Below are 13,908 nucleotides of genomic sequence, written 5' to 3' on the forward strand. Positions count from 1 at the left end.
GAGCATGCATCAAGACATGATCATGATCATTTTACTGAGAAATGCAATAGTATTAGTAATAGTAAAATTCCTTGCCCCCTGACCTAAGAAACATCACTTCTTTCCCCCTTTTTAAGTCCACCCTCAAAACCCACCTATTCAAGATAGCCTACTCTATATAACTTCTCCATGCTCTTAAACTTTGTGTTATTATTGTGTTCATTTCCTGTTTTTATGCTTGTCTTATTTGTTCTGTACAGTGTCCTTGGGTGTTTTGAAAGGCGCTTTTGTCATGGTCCTGAGTCTGGTGACTCAGTGTTTTGTGTTTCTTTATTATGATCTTGTTTATTCTGATTGTGTTTTCCATTAAGATTTGCCAGGTTTTGTTAGGTTTCTGTTCTGTGCCTGCCTTAGTCCCACTTTTCTGTTTTACTTGATGTCCATGATGTTATTATATGTGCTCATGAGTCTGTGTCTGTTAAGTTCTGTGTCTCGTCAGTTTATTCAGCGTCAGCCGTCTCTCCCACCTCTTTCTTCTTAGCTCTGTTTACCTCTTGTATTTAGTGTCTGCCTCTTCCCCTGCTCGCTGTTGCGTCGTACCCTCACTTTCACTGTGTGTTCTGTTTGCCAGCCTGCCTGCCTGTTTAGTTTGTTCTTTATTCTCATTTTAGTTAGTTTTTTGTTCAGTTGCTTTCCAGCAATAAAGCTGAATATTTTGAGTTACGTTTGCCTCCGTGAGTCCTGTATTTTGGGTCCTCTCTTCCTGCCTGCACACAGTCATGACAGCTTTTACATAAAATGTATTATTATTAGTAGTAGTAGTAATGTAACCAGTATTGTAAAGAATTACTTACTCCTGGGAGTAATTAAGTTATGTACTGCATTCATTTTAAGAATTACTTTTTTCAGTAATGACCCCGACACGGATCGCAACAAAGAGCAGAAATACCTCCAACATCCACAGCATGTCATTCATGTGCATGAATGTAATGTCTTTGATATGCTGCTTAGAGATGGTGGTGACTTTCATAATGGAGTCAATGAAAACCAAGAAGTAATATTGATAATAGAATCCGATTCGCTAAATTCTTATCAATTCCCATCCCTAAGACTATATTGAAAAGCAGAAGATATTTTTATTGTATCCGTCTGAAGTAATTCTAGTTCTTCTGTCAGTAAGATGACTGAAAAAATGACTGCCCTTGAATTTGAAGTTTAAATAGTTCTCTAAGTAATTTGTAGCTTTCAGAAGGTATGGAAGAAGTGTTGTGACAGTTGTTCGCTCTCTGTCTGCAGCTCAATGTTTCCTGCACTCTGAAGATGCCTCCAAGAAGATGCCTCCACCTAAACCCAAAAGGAATCCCAACACTCAGCTCAGCACCTCCTTTGATGAGTGCTACATCCGTAACCATGGCAACAAGAAGTGGGACAAATCTTCATCCCAAAGTCAGAGTCCAGCATCCAGGGACACGGACGAAGAGGAGCCAGTTTACATTGAGATGGTGGGAAACATCCTGCGAGGGCTGAAAGGTCAGGAAGCAGAGGAGGACGACCAGAATGAATCGGTGTACGAGGAGATGAAGTACCCAATGCTGGAAGACTTTCTGCAGGACACAAATGCTGCCATCATTGACCCTGAAGCTTGGTCATCCCGCGGCTCACTCTGTGACATTCCTCCACCTTTCCCAAATCTCCTGACTCACCGCCCACCACTGCTCATCTTCCCACCTGCCCCCGCTCAGTGCTCCCCAAACTCAGATGAGTCCCCCCTCACCCCTTTGGACGTCACACGCCTCCCCATGTTAGAAAACGTCTCCTACAGCAAGTCAGGCAGTGTTGAACAGCCGCAGAGCTCCACTCACTACCGCAAAGAACGAGACCGGGACATGCCCTCCACTCATACCATCACATCTTCTGGTCGCTCCTCAGCTCCACCTCTCCCCTCCAGCCTTTACAAGTCATCCAGCACCACACACGGTGGTCACGGTTACCCCCGCAGCCAATCAGCATGCCCATCTCCTGTCAGCATGGGACGCTCGCTAACACCTCTGAGCCTGAAGAGGCCACCACCGTATGACACCCTGATGGCAGGAGGAAGTATGCCTCGCTCTTCATCTTCATCTTCATCATCTTCACACAGGGCAGGTGAAGGAGGGGCTAAACTCAGTAACTCCTCCTCCACACATGGGTCCATGCAGAACATGTCCGTGAGGTCACAGACTCCAACAAGTCCACTAGACGAACTCAACAACCTGTTTGCATCAGGTAGACAGGTGATGAAGAGGGGGTCAGGAGGGAGGAAGAGCAGGGAGGGTGAAGGTAAGAGAGTTGCAGAGTATTGCATCAACACCATATTATAATACCTGATGCACATCAAGGACAAGGTTTGGTTTTTGGGGGTGCTGGGGGACTACAAGTCAGAGCAAGTAAACCTGAGGTCACATTCACAATAATGGCCCAATCCTTTAACAATGCAAACCTTAATACAATTTCAGCAGGTGAGACAAATAACCCTCCACCATGCAGTTGTAGGGGGATATTATCCACAGAGACCAAACCAGCTTGTGTGTCTGGCTGTAAACATGTTTGTTTCTGCTGTGAAATTTTAACATGGAAATCTATGGGGACTGACTCACTGCTGGAGCCCCTGCTGGATGTATGAGGAACTGTAAGTTTAGGGATTTGAGCCTTAGCTTAATTTTAGTCCCAGAGGTTGATGACTGGTTGCTATTACCCAATGGTGCTCATCCACACGTCTGAAAGAAAAGTATATTAAACAGTTTTGCAAGCTGTTGTGTAACACTGATTACACACTGCGGTTTGTTATCTCAAATACAAAGCAAAACCCAGTCAAACCATGTTCATTATACAAATTAAGTTCAGCACGTTGAAGTGTCCAATTTATCTCCCACTCTAAAACTGTAAAAGACGATAGAAAAACAGTGTTTAGCTTGTGAGTCTTTATTTACACTAACACCCACCAGCTTTCCTGAATGCCTCCTCAGTCTCTAATGGTCTTTGGGTCAGCTGCTCAGAAATATAATAAGTATAATAAATAAATATAAGGACAGTTGAATCTGATAAATTGACTAAGAATAAAAAAAATCACTCATTTGTAGTCAAATATGAGAGAATACTCAAAAAGTTGTCATTACTGCATTCGGTCTCCAGAGAGACTCTCCAGGGAGACTGTGTTGCCATGGTGACAACAGTCAGTTTACTTCAGCTCAATTAAAATCAAAATTGAACCTTCAGGTTAAGTCCACAAGATGTTTTTTTTTTCCAGTTTCTCAGATTAACTATAGATAGATATGTCTATATCATTGATTTACAATATTTAAACACCATATACAGTTGTGTATGTGGTTTAACCAATGTGTATACATTTTCACAGTAAAATATGTGAGTACAGCTACTGTTACCCAGATCTGCTGAATGGAAATAGTGAATGTATTTAGCCAATTTTACCTTCAACTGCACTGGAAAAACACTGCTAAAACTTTAATTGTCTAATTCTATTGTATTGGGTATGATGGCATTAAATTAACAGAATATATGAACAACAGACAGTGACTATAGTTATTTTCTGCTAACAGTATCTTAATTTTTTTACATATTTATAGCACCTAAATCGTCTAATGTGCTGGTAGACAACCTACCAATGCATTAGGCATTTAGTTAGTTTTATCTGGGTGTACTGATAGCATAGAGTTTTATTTTTTAACAGCTTCCCTTTAAGAAGTACATCTCAGTCTTCTGTACTGCTATATCTCCATGGTGCAGCTAGGGCATCACATATTTCACATTAGAAAAATCACACAGCACACCAGCAAACAAAATGTCACAAAAGACATATTGATAATTTCCCCCACACACCAGGCATTGTGGAACTGGTTTGGTTTGTCCCCAGTTTACCTTCTTTGCTTTCTTCTGACCACAGCTCATGCTAGGGCCTTCATCTGGGTTGGGGTTTTCTCCAGGACCCAGGTCAGATAGATTACTTTTTCTTTATTTTTTTAAATATTTATCTTTGCTATTAGGCGCTTCATTGTTTTACTCACAGCATGAGTATTATGTAATTTCTTCTTCGTCCTCTTCTGTTTTACTGGCAGTTGGCAACCAATTTATTTGGGGAGGTAGTTGCACTGCCCTCTAGTGGAAGTTATATTCTTGGATTTGTTGGATTTAATGGTTTTGATTCTCATTATTGTTTTCTGTTTATGGTATAGTCTTAGTTTATAGTCCTTAGTTTTCTGTTACTTTGCCTTCCACGTGTTCCACATCTAGTTACTCTTGTCTCTGTGCTCCATGTTCTCCCTGTCTTCTCTGTCTGCCGTGTCTCCTTGTTTAGTTGGTGTCTCCATGTCTTATATTTCCTGTTTTACTTTGAAATTCTTGTGTCCTGTGTTTCAGTTTTGCTTTCTCCCCGTTTTGTTATGTTAGAGGTCGTGTCCAAATTCATGGGCTGCATCCTCCTGAGGACCCGGCCTTCGCGGTCTACGTGGACCGGGTCCTCAGAAGGTCGGGTAGGCCGGAAGTAAACGGCTGTGGAATTGGACGGTCTATCTTTCTGATTAGCGTCACCGCTGTCTCGGTGCAGTTTAATAAACTCAGCCGTCTGCTCCTTGCTATCTAAAATATAACAGGACACTGGAGTAAACTCTCGACTGTCTCACACTTCTGTTTAATCAGTTTTCTGTTTGATGTTTATTCAGCTGTGTGAAAACCACCCGAAGGATTAATACAGTTTTATTTTATCTTACTTTAATCTCAGCCAAACCGATTTACTCACGAACAAATAAAACACTGAAAAAAGCCAAACAATAAAAATTTAGGTTGTCTAAGTGACTTATATATTACGTTTAATCTGAGTAGTGAAAGTCCGTGGTGATCTGAAAATGATGTGCCGGGAGTTGTGCCGTTCTCGGCGGCTTCAGTGACCCTCAAGCTCTCGGCTAGCTATCGAGCTGGTGGGTAACAGACGTCTCCAAAAACCTCGAAGCACTTTTGCAAATAAGTGATATCTTGATAAACCGAGCAGATATTTGAAGTTTACACAGCTACATTTTTCGCCTGAAAATATGTTAAAAGTTTATTTTGTGACCGAGAAAGATTAATAACAGTAATTTTAAAACTTAGTAGCGGCCGCCATTGTTGGAAACTGGAGTTTGGCTGGGCCGCGCTATGAATTCTGGGATATGGTGGGCCACGAAGGACACATCTGACCCATCCTTCAAATTCGGGGAAAAGGAGGACACATTTGTCGGCTGCATTCGGAAGAGTCTACGAATTTGGACAGCCTTCAGCGCGTCGCTGTGATGAAATTGGCCTACAAATGCGGCCTCAGGAGGATGCAGCCCATGAATTTGGACACGACCAGAGTCCCAGCTGTGTTTCCCTCCTGTTTCCCATTCCCTCGTTACTGCCTGGTGTGTTTAAGCCCTGTGTTTTCCTCTGTCCATTGTCACGTCATTAAATACTCCCTCAGTGCTGTGTGCACCCTCTGTGATGCTCATTCCCATTGTTGCTTCTTGTCAGTTCGTAGTTTCTAGCTTCTTTGTTTCTAGTTTCCTGAGTTCGTAATTTTCTAGCGTCAAATTATTATGCTGTGTTCCTTGTATTTGGTGGTCGAGTTTTTACAGCGCAATAAAAGCTGCCTCCTTTATTTCACTCCTTGGTTTCTCGTGAGTCCTGCATTTGGTCCTTCATCCTGCCTGCCACACAGCAAACCTTCACAATCTTGACTGATTTTCATTTCCCACACTCACAGTATACTGTATACTCCTAGATGGCGAATTTACTCTGGACCGGATCTGGCCCAGATGTACCGTAGGCTCTGTAATGGATCTACAAACTGGATCCAAATCAGAATAGCATAGCAGTGGATCAGAACCAGATCAGGATCATAGATCTGGAGCAAATCAGTTCTTGTATCAGCTCATCTGGCCAGGATTCACTTTGGATCTGTTTATTGTGGCTTGTTGACGTTTGTTGACAACAACTACTGCGCAGTAGTCCAACACAGTGGTTTACTATGCATTTTCATGCAACATTTGAATAACACAAAATTAATAGTTTCATAATATGAAAATACTAGTGATGTCAGCATTAATCTCATTAAAATGACGCTAACTCCATAACCGCATTAACGCGGCAACACTCTGTTAGCGAGTTAGCGCATTAGCGCCCCGTGCATGGGGCTGGATGGCACTAACGCGTTAACGAGCTAACCATGCTAACGCAGCACAACGTCACCTTTCTCAATGTTAGGACATGACTTCAATCATTTCTGACGAGCTTGGAGTGTGTGTAGATACTCTTTTTTCCAGTGTCTCAGAAGTGGTCTGCTAGGTGCTGAACTTGCTGCCATTGCTGCTTGTAGAGATCCTTCTCTGTAAACTTCCCCGGTGGAGGTGGTGCGCTTGTCGTTTGTGTAAGGAGCATAGCCGGGCTAGTATTTCAAGTGAGTCTGCATCTGAAGAGACAGGAACTACAGGCCTGGAGTTAATAATAGTTGTTACTTCTGCCATTAAAGTGCGCAGTACTTCGTGTGTGAGATGGGAACAATCTGTGCGCATTAGCATAGAGTCCAGGATCCTCCTTGCGACTCCAATTGTGCATTCCCATGCGCCACCAGAGTGCAGTTGTATTCATGGGCTCCAGATAGCAAAGAAGAAGAATAGACAGTTAATGAAAACATCCATGGACTCAATCACTTCTATGTGAACAGCACGAGTACTTAGACAAGTAAATAGCACTGCCCAGCGCTTATTGTAGGCTAGTCCTCCTTTTGTGCGCCTTCCAACTACATTCCAAGGCCCAAAGACATCCAGGCCTGAGTAAGTAAAGGCGTAAGAACTACTAAGTTGTTCCTCTGGCAATTGCGACATCTTCTAGCTCTCAGTTCTGCCTCGCAGCTTCCGACAAATGACACATCCATGAATAACACTGCCTATGCAACTTTTGCCACCTATCAGTCATATTCCAGCTGCTCGAATCGCACCCTCAGAGAAACTAGCTGTCTGCACAGAGCGAATAATAACACTCCTTGTCTTGGACAACTGTGGCTTTGAACACTGATGCCATCCTTTGCATTCCTTAGCAATTTGGGTCATGGACTGAGCAATATGAATAAGTGTGGCAACTGCTCATTGCAAAGAGTTCCATGAAAAAAATTTCTCAAACCTTTCTGGAGCGAGTTTCTTTTCCTCTTTCTTACTGGCACAGCAAGTGACTCGTGGCTGGATCTCTTTATCCGAGTCTGGTTCAACAACACTGAAGATGTCTTGCTTTTGTATTGTTCATACAAGATTTCTGGTCCAGACAGCTGGTTCGTATTAGTAAGCCGAGAGGCTTGGATTGATTTTTTTTTTTTTTTTTTTTGCACCTGTCCCGTTTGGCTCTTTTGCCATCAGAATTGTTGTCTAAAGGCAAAGAAAGATGCCCAACGGATTTACTTTACCAAATTGACCATCCCAGCCTTGCCGTAATGGTCCATTTGATTCACCTTTTATTGTTTATTTTATTTTCACTTACTGAATACGGGACAGACTTGACTGGGGGAAAGAAGGGGAGAAAGAAAGAGGGAAAGAGAAACAGCTGAGAAGAGGGACGGGGGAGAAGGGCAAAAAACAAAAACCAACAGAATGAGCAAAAAAAAAAAAAAAAAAAAAAAAGGAAAAAAAAATGCAGGCTTGGATTGATCTTGACGCATGATCTGCTGGATTATGTTCTGTGCGCACATATCGCCTGTCATGTCTGCAGTGGCAGACAAGTGGAGGTTGAAAGTAGGACCCAAGATGCAGGAAGTGTCAGATACAGGTGAACTTTATTAAACCGGTAAGTAAAACAAACAAAAACATAGCAGGCAAGAAACAGAAGCTAAGGAACCTATACTGGGAGAAGTCCAGAAACAAACCAAAACAGACCACAAAATCAAAAACACAGGAACACAAGAAAACCGAGCCAACAAACAGTTCAGGGGGCTGACCCAGAGGCCAACAGCGCAGGAATCCCAAACAGTTAAATTCAGGAGGCCGACCGTGCGAAAAGCAGTGACAGCGTGGGAGCCGCAGGTGGTGGCGCTGCAGGCGACAGCGTGGGAGGTAGCGTGGGAGCCGCAGGTGGTGGCGCTGCAGGCAACAGCGTGAGGGCCGCAGGTGGTGGCGCTGCAGGTGACAGCACTGCAGGTGACGGCGTGCAAGCCGTAGGTGGTGGCGCTGCATGCTGGACGGGCCCCTCGGACCCTCCAGCGGAGGCTGACGAAGGCTGGATGGGCCCTTCGGACCCCCCAGTGGAGGCAGAAAGCTGGACGGGCCCCTCAGACCCTCCAGCAGAGACAGGCACAAAAGCAGCAGGCACGAGGTCCTGTGACAGACACGAAGGTGGCTGAAGCTGACTCTGCCCAAGCAGTGCTAACAAGATGCAGTTCTAAGTAAAACAAACAAAAACGTAGCAGGCAAGAAACAGAAGCTAAGGAACCTATACTGGGAAAAACTAAGAAAACACCGACCTGAAACAGGGATGCAGGGAGATAACAGAATGAGGCAGGGAAAGAACACAGGTGAACCAGCAACGCACACGAGAAAACACAGGGCTTAAATACACACAGGGAAATCAGGGAATGGGAGACAGAAGGGAGACACGGCTGGGATTAATTGGACATAATGAGACAAGGGGAAGCGAAACTAGAAACACTGACAAGAGAAACGGAGCTGCAAAATACAACAGGAAACACACCGACAAAACTCTAAACACACAACACAGACTGGGGAGACAGAACATAGGAACTTGAAATGTGGAAGAGGAGAGCACAGAGGACACAAAACACTAGGGATAATCACAAACAACCCAAAATAAACAAAACCAGCAAGTCAAAGCTTGCTGTCGATTGTTTGGCAGAAAGTGTTCATCTTCCACTGATAATGCAGGCTTCTCATCATCATTTGTTCTCCTGAAAACTGTGACTCCAACGGAATCCACCGTTCTGCACCCCCCAACAGCCTTGTAGGGGACTATGTAATAAACTCAAATCAACCCTTTCTTTGAGGTGGACATGGCTTGTGCATTGTCTGAACAGTGAAGGTCTTCCATTCTCTAAGACATTTGTCTTGAAGCTGCAGACTGTAGGCTTATGGACATTCCCTAAGCAAACATCACCCACCAGGACCAAACCAAGATCCAACTTTTGTACAAAGGGTGTGTTGTCAGAGCCATTAATCTGCTGTCTGACTTTGTGGACCCTAAGAATGTCTCTGCCAAACAGAAGTAGAATGAGAGCTTCCTCATCTATAGCTGGGATTTCAGCAGCAATTCTTTTGAGATGAACATGGAAAGCAGCCTCGGGTGTTGGGATTTCCTCACGATTGTCTGAAATGTCATTGCATTCAAGCAGTGTTGGCAGTGTGAGGCTGATACCACCAGTGACTCAACCTGATAGCCATTCGCTCTTCTTCCAGAACTCTCTCTAATGCCAGCACATGTCTTCAAGGGAATGCATCACCTTGAATGTTGAACAGGTCAAAAAATCCTGTCCTTGCTAATGATCTGTTACTCTGGTTGTCAAGCATATCATTATCATCATCGTCAGTGGCGGTCCTAGCCTGTTTGGCGCCCCGGGCGAACACTCCCTCTGGCGCCCCCCCCCCACACACACACACACATAAAACATATTAAGGATTATACATTAACATAAAACTGTTGTCACAACCATACTGAATTTCATCAGAGAAACACACACACATATGAAGAGAGAGAGAGTATGCATTGTATCCAAACGGCTACCAAACAGCCATCATAATTCGTCATACAATGAGAACAGGACAAATCAACAATTGACAATAACTAATTAATATTAAAATCTGTAACATAATGTATTGTTTGGAGTTTAGTCTGTTACTGTTACTGTAGTGGCAATTCCTTTACTTTTGAAAGATCAAACGTCCCACAACTTAAAGTCCACAAGCCACTGCTGCACTGAGGTAATATTTCGTACGCAGGCAAAAGAAGTCCATTGTCCAAACCTTTTAGTTGAAAGTTTTGGTTTTGGTTTATTTATCCATCTTGGCAAGCAATAACAAGATCCTTCCTGCTGCTTCTCCTGCTCTATTAAAAAACCATAGGCCCACCCCAATGCATGCTGGTCCTATACCAGTCTCTTTATTTATAGAAACAAAATGGCCCTACAGCTCTTACTAACTAATTTAACAAAATAACAACAAACAAACAAATCATTTAAAACAAAATATTAACCGACAAATAAACCCCAAAATATAAGTAAACTAACAACAAACTTTAACTAACTTTCAAAAAAAAATAAAGAACAAATAAAGAACAAATAGCTCCAACAGTTACTATGTTTACCATTTCTTTTTGGAGCAACTGTAACCCACATCATTTCCTTAGGTATTAATAAAGTGTTCTGACTCTGATTGGTTCAGGATGAGCTGCCATTATCCAATCACACATCTGCTTACCTGCATCTGTTGCTTGTTTCTCCTCCTCTTCTTTTCTCTTTTTTCTAAACTGAGCACCTGATGGCTTTGAACGTTTCTTGTCCATCTTCCACTGGTTTTAATTTTGCACTCCAGTATGAACACAAATAATTGAGGACTCGAGGATCACCACAACATAACCTAACACACCTACACCTTAGTTCACAGACTCACTTTGTCTAAGGTTTATTTCTGGGATTTCACACGACCCAGGATTCAAATCATGAATACATGATGGGCTTGGATTTACATCATTATGAATGAAATGTGCTCTATTTGGAAGCAGCAGGTCTCCCTCCCCTTTCGACGGGTTGTGTGTGAGACTTTAAATCATCAAACTATAAATTATAAATGTTAAAGTGTTATTCATCCCTTTACCCCGAGTCCTAAAGTGTATATTTATTTTCTTACTCTTCTTATATTTATTGTTTGTTTACTTGCACTGCTATAACTGCAGCCTCGTCGTCTCGTCTCTCTATATCCTGGACTGTATGTAGTGGAGATGACAATAAAGTTTACTTTGACTTCAGCAGCGCGCAGGCGCACCGAGGGCTCTCGCTCACTTCTCGTGTACAGAATTTCGAAAAAACATCGGTGCAAATTATAAGTCTGTATCATGATGTCTGCTGTTTTCGTGTTTGTTGTTTTGTTTTTATTTTGCAAGTTGATTATTAGACGCCGCTCCAGCCAGCCAGAGAATCCCCCGCCGCCCCGCCCTCTCCTCCCTGTGCTGCAAGCAGCAGGCGCACCTCGCAAACAGAGGGCGCCCTTACTCCCAGCAAATGGACGATAGAAAACCGATCGGTGCCTATGTCATTCCCAATATGCGCTGGCTGATGTCGGGGCAGCATGAGTACGAGCAATTTTTTATTTTTATTTATTTTTTTGCCAATGCCCGTGATGCCGCCCCGGGCAACCGCCCGTGTCGCCCGTATCAAAAAACGCTACTGATCATTGTTTATATAGCACTTTAAAAACACAGCAGGCAGACCAAAGTGCTGAACAACACAAAAACAAAGAAAAGCAAAACATAGTATAAAATAATAGTAGGGATGTCAGTTTCCCACCTAGTTTAAAGTCAGGAAATTAAAATAGGTTTTCAATCTGGATTTAAAGACCCGCACTGAAGACACTTGTCTAATATGAAAGGGAAGGTTGTTCCAAAGCATCGGAGCCGCAATTGAGAAAGCTCGATCTCCTCCGAGTTTCAGCCGCGACTTAGGGACTGACAACAGCAATTGATCAGCTGAATGGAGCGAGCGAGTAGAAGTATGAGGTTTCAACAAATCGGATAAATAAACAGGGGCCAGACCGTTTAAAGATTTAAAAACCAATAAAAGGACTTTAAAACTGATCCTAAAAACAATAGGAAGCCAATGTAGTGAAGACAGAACCAGAGTGATGCGGTCAAATGTCCTTCTACTAGTTAAAAAAATGCGCCGCTGCATTTTGCACTAATTGCAAGCATGACAGGGTGCCCAACCTGGAAGTTTTCCATTAAATAAGGCCTGCAGACGAGCGGTGAGCGGTAGCTAACATTCTTTAATCCAAACACACAAAGAACAGAAAACCAAGCTTGTGGAGATCCTGCATGACTGCGGGGCAGGTCAGCAGCGTCTCTCTGAGCCTAGCATGGCTCTCAGTTAAACACCTTCTCCAGGAACAAAAGGCAGTACACAGCTGTTTCACACCTTGAGGTTCACACTCCCTTGCTGCCTCCCAGAGTCCTCGAAGAGACAAAAGACTCTTCCTGTGGAGTTCCTGTTTCCCCCAACATCCTTACTACACCCCCACCATTTGTCTAACTGTATGAGTGTGAGACATGTTTAAATCCAGTGGCACCAAGGCATCATACAATAAAATAATGTGATTAATACATAAGTAAAATAAATTCCTATACAATCCCTCCCTTTGATTCTTAAATCAAGAATCACATTAATACCAGAATTTCTTTCCTGACATTGTGTATGTCACATCAACATTATTGTTCACTTGAAGGAGTTTCACACTGTGTATCCTCACTTCACTGTTCTCCCACCACCCTTTGTTCATCTTTAATCTTCCCCACAATCTAAGCTCTCACATGCAAATGGCAACAACAATGATACAGAGGAAAGGTCTTCTCCAGAGTGTCAAAGTACTTTGCATGGCAAAGTGAAGCAGCATTAGGTGGACATTCTCAGTCACGGTCATGGCTCCTGGTGTCTGTGCCATCTACAGAGTCATAATTCCAATGCTGGTCTCCCTCTGAGCTGTCACCTTTGGAGCTTGGCATGCTCTCTTCATCCCTCGATTTCTGTTCCAACGCGGCTGTAGATTAGGAGCAGAGCAAGTCATACACTCCTTAGTAGTCTTCCTCCACGTCCATGTAGAAACTCTTTCATTTTATTTAAGATTTTGCTGTTCAAAATCTTCTCGTGACAATCCTTTGGAAGCCCAGTGGTGCAGCCCACTGTCGTTTGTCTGCTGTCCTGCAGATGGACTCTGCTTCTCACTGGTCCTGTTGAAGCGTTCTCTCCTGGTCATGGTCTGCATCTGCGCCTCAGTCAATCCTTCCATATCCCTCATGTCACCGTCCCTGCAATTTAAAAATGAAAGCTTCCCCGGAAAACCCTCTTTTGCCCTCTGTCAGCTTAGCACAATTAGACACGCACAATAAAGTTGTGCATTGTCTCTTAAAAATTCCCAGGGATTCTCCCCTGGAGTAGTTTCACTCCACGCCCTGTCGTAAGAAAAAGTAAAACATCAGCCAGTGGTGTGTCCTGCTGTAAATCATGTGATTAGATCCCACGATTAACCCTCGGCTGTGGAAAAAGTGATGTAGATGTTAGCGCAGCGCATCTGTATGCACACTTTCTCACAGCGACCTCTGCACTCTAAACAATACAAGGTCATGAATAACACACTGCTGGTAAATTCACAGACACAGAAAGTGGCATTTAAGAGGTTAAGTCAGCACGGCCCAAAAGCTCATGCAACCTGTTGCTGTCACCTTCCTGCTCCTAAATTTGAAGAGACAAATTTAGAGACAAGATGGCGCCAGTATGTTCGGCTCGCCGTCACTCCTCCTCCTGTTTTTTAGTTTTTTGTTTGCTGTTCTTTGCCTTAACTGTGGAAATCAACTCGCTCCGGACTTATGACCGGCAAACTCTCTTTATTATTCGAGACTCAGCAGTGTCAGCACCTTTGTCCTCTGTCTTTGACGGACAAACAAGCGGTGTGCCTCCACTGTTCGATGGTATTCCACCTTACCTACGTCGCACCTGGTTCCTCCCTCCCAAGCTACACCGGAAAAAACGTTGGAGAAGACGAGGGAAGCGAAGTGGTCTCCTGGCTCGCACAAAGGCATTTCTATCACTCTCCTGCCTGGCTGATCCTCCCCTCGCTCAGATGGGTTTCTGCTACTCTGCTGCGGTGAGGGGCTCACTCCAGCCCA

At 43.5% G+C, this 13,908-nt stretch overlaps 1 protein-coding gene and 1 long non-coding RNA gene across 4 annotated transcripts in view; one reads left to right on the forward strand and one right to left on the reverse strand.

The window, feature by feature from the left end:
* Positions 1-13,908, forward strand: part of nyap2a (neuronal tyrosine-phosphorylated phosphoinositide-3-kinase adaptor 2a) — a 60,987-nt gene that overhangs the window by 5,706 nt on the left and 41,373 nt on the right. For all 3 annotated transcript variants that reach the window (XM_040043387.1, XM_040043385.1, XM_040043386.1), the window contains one exon: positions 1,276-2,298. In XM_040043387.1, the coding sequence (XP_039899321.1) occupies positions 1,276-2,298 (1,023 nt within the window). The remainder of the gene's footprint in view (positions 1-1,275; positions 2,299-13,908) is intronic.
* On the reverse strand, positions 3,201-4,710 carry LOC120740879. Its single transcript, XR_005697512.1, has 2 exons — positions 4,658-4,710; positions 3,201-4,569 (listed from the first exon to the last, which is right to left on the reverse strand). It is a non-coding gene; the product is annotated as an uncharacterized LOC120740879 (long non-coding RNA).

The sequence above is a fragment of the Simochromis diagramma genome, unplaced genomic scaffold, assembly GCF_900408965.1.
Source record: "Simochromis diagramma unplaced genomic scaffold, fSimDia1.1 OVJJ01000377.1, whole genome shotgun sequence".
NCBI lineage: Eukaryota > Metazoa > Chordata > Actinopteri > Cichliformes > Cichlidae > Simochromis > Simochromis diagramma.